Raw genomic sequence first — 6,510 nt, 5'->3', positions numbered from 1 at the left:
AAGAAAGAATACTTCATTCTCCCAAAGAGGAGATAAAGTCTGTCAATAAGTATTTCATTCAATGTTATATCACAGAAACTTAAGAAGAAAATTGAACATTTTATTAAGGAAAAAAAGAATTTTAATACAGAAGAAATTGAGAGCATGAGATGAGCTTTTACAAAACTAACGAAGAGACTGAAATAATGCTCTATTAGGCCTCTAGTTGCTCTGCTTTTCTACTAATGTCAGGTCCAAAAGTTGGAAGTGGTCATGGCCACTGTCACCAAAATGCTCAAGACTATGGGAAGCATGTGGAGGGCACTTTCCCTTCCTTTTCGCAATCGAAGTATGGTGGATCCCTCAGCCATGCTGCTCTGAGTGCCATTCTTGCCAGCCAATGTGACATTGCTCGCCTGCTTGCTGCATAGTAACAGTTAAAATAAAGGTTCATCACTTTAGAGTTACCAACATTTTCCAGCAAAACATCTTGCTTCATATGAGCACGAAAAATAAGGTGAGTCGTCAACTGAGACATTATAGTGGCTCCAAATGTTGCAATCAAAGTACGACAAGATGATGATGATCTATATACATTTCTAATAGTGGCATTTTATTCCATGAACATACATAATTGGCACTTTTAAGGTATGAGATTGTTAAATGTTATACATCCATTAACTTAGAACCATTACATCTACCCGATGACTTTTTGTTGAAACAACCTCACACAAGTACGAGAGCAGTACATTTATATAATAAATGTGTAAATCTGGGAAATGTTTTAAGACATAGCTGTTGATTGTGTCTCAAGATTGTAAATACCTAATCTTAATGGGAAGAGAAATAAAATACTTTCGAGATGCATTCGATTGCTATGGAAGTGTTAAAGCTTTTTCAAAAGATTTAATATCAAATTTGTAGTCTAGCTTTCATATATATGCATCATACATATATCATGGCATTACTGATAAATCTTTGGTAAGAGATATGACTTTTCTAGCTATAGATTTTCCTGGAGATATGAAAAATCCTTATCCCAAGGTGAACAAAGTTGTATCTTCTGGAAAAGATCTAACAATTTTTCAGGTAGTGAGGAGAATCTGTCACAAGAAAAATATTAAAATGGCCAAATCAATATGATGTTTCAGAGTGGATAGAGTGTGGAGGTGAGCTATATACCTTCCCGGGAAGATGCAGGACCCATGACCTGCAACACAAACCCAAGACATTTCTCAGCATCAAATCCTCTAATATAAAGTATTGATTGAATTTAAACAGGAGCAACAAAAGAGAAAAATAAAAACAAAAGCCAAAATATGAAGATTAACTTGTGCAAATTGAGTCATTCACCTTGTATTAAGATATTTAGGATATTAATAAATGAATGTTTATCATTCAATCAGCTCTTAAAACACAAGTACTTTTGGAGATAATCAGACATCAACTTGTAGTCTTAAATGGAAAGTATTTCTATGCTTAATTGACATCCTATCTCTTAGAACAAAAGATGCAATTCGTAAGAGAAGAGCAATCTAACAATAGAATCACTAAAGCAGAGGCAGCAATATCCTTTTCAGCAAAGGTTATAAAGAAAAAGACTACACTTTCTTTATGTTGTTCAAGGAAAAAAATTGTACTCCAAACTTGGTACACTAGTATGTGGATATATAAGGTTTCAGAGTTAAAATAGGAAAATTACTTGTAATTTTATCTTAATCTTTTGTCGCAAAGTATAATAATAAAAATGCATACACTCTTGAAGCTATAGTGACGTAGACATTAGGGATTTGATAGAAATGGGGAAAAAAGATAGGAAAAGACTGAAAACTCTGCAGAAGCAGCGGTATATTCGTTCGTTGTCATGGCATCTCTAAGCTGCATAAGGCCACTGGATTTTGCAAGATATCTTGTTGAGCAAACAAACTAATCACAATGCTGCAGTTACAGCATGACTATTAAAACAGAAGAAAACACCAAATGAAAACATCTGATTGTCTCAAAAGGGAACGTGCTACATTATACCAGAACTTTCTTGAAACAGAAAAAAAAGGGTTATAAAAAGGAACCAATTTTAATATTTAGTTTAATTCCTAACTGGGGATGAGAGACTCAAAAATATTAAGGTTTCTTTCACACAAAATACCGCAGTCTGGTACACATCCAGAACGAAAAAACATCAGACAATGAGGACACTGTGGTTTCATAATTTCTGCTCTTTTTTTCACTAACTACAGTATTATAATAAGAATACTTTACATTAGCAAGATAGCATCAGAATGGTCTACGAGTTAATTGTATTACTATGAATACTAAAATGGACATAAGAGATAGCAACTCGTGCAGTAATTGTGAACCAAATACGACCCGATACATCTGATAGTGTATAGATTGACTAACAAGGAGAACAATTCTATGAGGAATAAAGATCTACTAATGAGCATTTCATCAACAAATAGGGACAACAACCAATTAGCAGTCTATCCAGCTAACTATAGCATTTAACCTACCAAAGACACCAAAATGTTCAAAGATGATGTTTAAACTAATATATCAGCTACCAACCCATGTTATATAAATCATTTAATGGAAGAAATTGCAAGTCAACTTACCTAACCTTCAAATTGATCCTTCACCCAAATTATATGTTCCTCTACTATGACTGCCTCAAACTTCCATTAGAAGGCCTGAATTCTTTATAGACAGACTTTTTAGACTCTTTAGTGGCCATTTCCAATGGATTTTCACATGTTCCATACATTAATGAAAGCTAAGTCACAACCTATACACTATTCAAGATCTGGAAATAAACCACCATCACAGTAATGGGAAATAACAACAATATTCTTTTCTACGACAGCTAAGGAGAATGATGTCACAGACAAAGAAGTTTGCCCATTTCAAACACCATAGTTAATGGATGATGCCCATAGTATTCTTCTATTTATGATATTCAACAAGATCATCTTGCACCAAATACAATACTTAATTACCTTATTGGATTTGTTTAGTCCCTTTGTGATGTTAGGTATGCAGTTGCTCTTACACTTCTCCCTAGTCATTCTATCCTCCAATGTTAAACCCACTAACAAGTAATCAATCAATATCTACCAATTCTCTCTTTCTTATGCAACTTTGAGACATAAGATAGAGACCCTCAAAAGGCCAATACCCCCAGGATTCTCCACAAGGAAAAATTCAAATTTGAACCAATGCCTTCTATCCATGACTCTTGTCCTTCAGATCTTGGCAGAGTAAAAAACAAAATTTACAGCCAGATCCAGCTCAGTCTCCTATCTTCTGTCCCTCTGCTAGCCAAAAATTTCAAATCTCAGGCATATATCACCCTAAAGAAGAATTATTATTCAAAGACCCCACACCCAGATAAAAACAAGAGCTGTCCCAGTCGGCCATTGCTCAATCTACCAAGATCCTAACATAGTATTCGAACTAATGTGGCATCAATAACAAAATTAACAATTGGACAAATGCAGCAGAAACAAAAGACTCACTTGGGTCGGTGGTGGTGATCATGGCCACTCCCTGGAAGTAGCAAGACCCTGCACCCCTCCCTTCCATCTGGTAGTAGTTATTGAATGCGTAAGACGCGTGGCTCCGCACCTCATTCGGCTCATAGCAGCTCTCTCCTGGCTGTATCTCCGAGCAATTGGCGCGCCCCGGTCCGCATGCCCAATCAAGCGCAGCCTGCAGTGCCTTCAAATCCGCACCGTCCGCCGCCACGCAGTAAGTCCGGTTGGTCGTGTCATTCGCTAAGAACCCTCCGGTGCCCGCCACATGTAATAAGTACGCTGGCGTCCCGTTCCCATAAAACAACCCCCAATTCGCCTCCGACACCGGCCCCGGCCGCAGGTCCTCGTTGAAAAGCTCGTATATAAACACACTGGAGGTGACCTCCGGGTGGAGCGGCGTGCCAGACTTATCAAGGATATGCTTGATCAGATTGGAATTGTAGCTGTCGGCATTGTCCTTGGTCGCGTACGGCTCCGTGCGGTTGTCGCCGTACGATGGCCAGCCGGTCTCGGTGACGAGCACCGGGACGTCGGAGATGTTGAGGTTGCGCATCGAGAAGTGCGCGGCGTCGATCATGGCGTCGAGGACATTGGTGTAGTGGAGCAGAGTGTTGGGGTCGACCATTTCGAGAGAAGGGGGGAGGGGTTTGAAAAGGGCGTTGTCGAGGGGGATGACGCCGTTGGATTGCATGAAGGAGTAGTAGGGATAAAGGTTGAGCATTAACGCCGACGAGGTGTTGGACAGAAAGCGCAAGAGAGGGAGGACGAAATTTGCGACCATGCTCTGGTTGAAAAATGCCTGGGAAGGCGGAAACGGGTCGCGGATGATGGAAAAGGGGAGCGGGGTGGAGAGCTTAATGCCGGAGGAGAGGTTCGACGAGGCGAGAGCGGACGAGAGTGAGGAGAGCGCGGGGAGGAGGAGGGGAAGAGACGACGGAGTCGACGTGAAGACCTCATCCCCGACGGCAACGGCGGAGATGAGGGTGGACGGTAGGTGGGGCAGGAGGCGGCGGGAGACCCACGTAGCGGCGGTGGACTGGGAGGAGCCGAGGGCGAGGAGCTCGTTGTTGGGTACCCCGACGACGACTCGGATGCCGGTGCCGGAGAGCGCGGAGAGGAGGGCGGAGTCGGCGTCGTAGAGGCGGACGTGGGTGATTCGTTGGGATCGAAGGAACGCGACGAGGTCGGACGGGGATAAGAGACCGGATAAGTCGGTGCCGATGTTGACGCCCACGAACGGAGCGTTATCCGCTGTAGAGAGAGAGAGAGACAGATAAATAGGAAGGGGGATAAATAGATAGATAGATAGATAGATAGATAGATAGATAATAGCTCGGGGGAGGGAATTATTCCTTACCGGATAGTGAAGGAGAAGGGAATAGGAGGAGGAATAAGCAGAGGAAGAGAAGGGAGAGAGATAAGCAGGAGGTGGGATAGTCTCTGTCTCCCATGGAGTTGAGATCTCACACTCTCTCTCCTCTTTCTCTTCTCATCTCATCATGCTCTTAGTTGGCAATGTACTACGGAAGCAAATATTTTCCAGGAACGTGAGTTAGATTCTGGAATTTACTCTTTACTGTTACTCATGCTGTGATACTTGACACATGTTATAAATTAATAACGAGAGAGAGAGAGAGAGAGAGAGAGAGAGAGAGAGAGAGAGAGAGAGAGAGAGATTTTAATAAAGCTAAGAGGATGTGGGAGCGTTGGAGGTGTCAGAGGGATGTAGACAATAAAAGAGGAGGTTTTGTTTGGTGGGAAGAATGGACAAGGGAACCTGGGAGGAGTGTTGGCTTCTTTTGTTGGCATGCAATGCAACTATGCAAACTCTTTCTTTCAACTGGTGGATTGGTCACGAGCTGCCCCACTGTGTTGTAGTATTATTAAGTAAAGGGGCAAATATAATTTAGAGGATTTACTCAAAAACATTGTGTGTTTTATTTTTTCATTATATTTTATACGATTTATTAATCTCTAAAAATACCCTAAGTTAAACTTAGCCTACATGGAATGGAGAATATTTTGTTTACTAAAACTGATGGCTGGGGAAGAGTAGAGCGATAAGTTATTCATTTTCACTTATGGTTAAGTTAAATTAATGTATATATGGTTACTTCCAGTTATAAAAACTCAAGTTGGTGTGTTTTTGAGGTAATGCACGAGTCAAATAATAAATATTGATAAGATAAGGCATAAACTATAATAAAAGAGAAATGCAAGGTGTTTTTGTGTTATGAATCAGATATAGGCTGATATGACGTAAAAAAAATTGTGCAGTTTTTATGAATGGTAGCATCATGAGTTATGGATCTACTATCTTTGGTTTCATGTGAATTTGAGAGAGTGAAAAGTTAAATTTAAAGCACTGAGGAAATGACAAATTGGTAATTATTCGACGTTGCGGTGATTGTCGAAGGGTGGCAAAGAGCTAAGGGTGGTGGTGGACTATGGTGGCTCATAATAAAGGATGGTAGTTATAGGGTTTGAAAGTTTTGAATGGACATAGGGTTACGATCTGCTCTTATGAAGATAAGAACGATAAAAAATAAACACGAGATAATAAAAACAATCAAACTCAATATCATTCCCATGTGATAATTATTCTATGATCGTTTATATTAATAAGAGTAGAATCATAGCTGATCAGGTTCAATTCCCTATATTAGACTTATATATCCACTTATTTAAAAATTAAAAAAAAATCTAACTAACTAACTGGACTCGGTTTAATAGACTCATTTTAATTAATTTTCTTACACTCCACCCTCTTTATATTTTTTATTGATATCACTTTAACCTATTGTGGTATAGATTAAAGTACAACCCTTACTTTTTTTCAATATATTTAACCAAATTAAAAATCAAATTTAAAGATTCTCAAAAACAAAGTTGCAGAGGATTTGTAGAAAGACGATCTATAATTTTTTTTATATAATTTGAAAAAAAATATATTCAAATTAGTCCACTTAACCAATAATTATTATATTGATGATATAAATGA

At 39.3% G+C, this 6,510-nt stretch overlaps 1 protein-coding gene across 1 annotated transcript; it reads right to left on the bottom strand.

Moving 5' to 3' along the window:
- Positions 1 to 79: 79 nt before the first annotated feature.
- Positions 80 to 5,204, bottom strand: LOC140796503 (glucan endo-1,3-beta-glucosidase 1-like). Its single transcript, XM_073149548.1, has 4 exons — positions 4,867 to 5,204; positions 3,492 to 4,760; positions 1,162 to 1,189; positions 80 to 402 (listed from the first exon to the last, which is right to left on the bottom strand). Exons 1-4 carry the CDS (start codon positions 4,958 to 4,960, stop codon positions 228 to 230), a joined length of 1,566 nt encoding a protein of 521 aa, XP_073005649.1. The 5' UTR covers positions 4,961 to 5,204; the 3' UTR covers positions 80 to 227.
- Positions 5,205 to 6,510: the final 1,306 nt, after the last annotated feature.

This window comes from Typha latifolia, chromosome 10, assembly GCF_019914945.1.
Source record: "Typha latifolia isolate L0001 chromosome 10, TyphaL0001v2, whole genome shotgun sequence".
In the NCBI taxonomy this organism is placed as follows: domain Eukaryota; kingdom Viridiplantae; phylum Streptophyta; class Magnoliopsida; order Poales; family Typhaceae; genus Typha; species Typha latifolia.
This window is presented reverse-complemented; position numbering and strand designations above follow the sequence as displayed.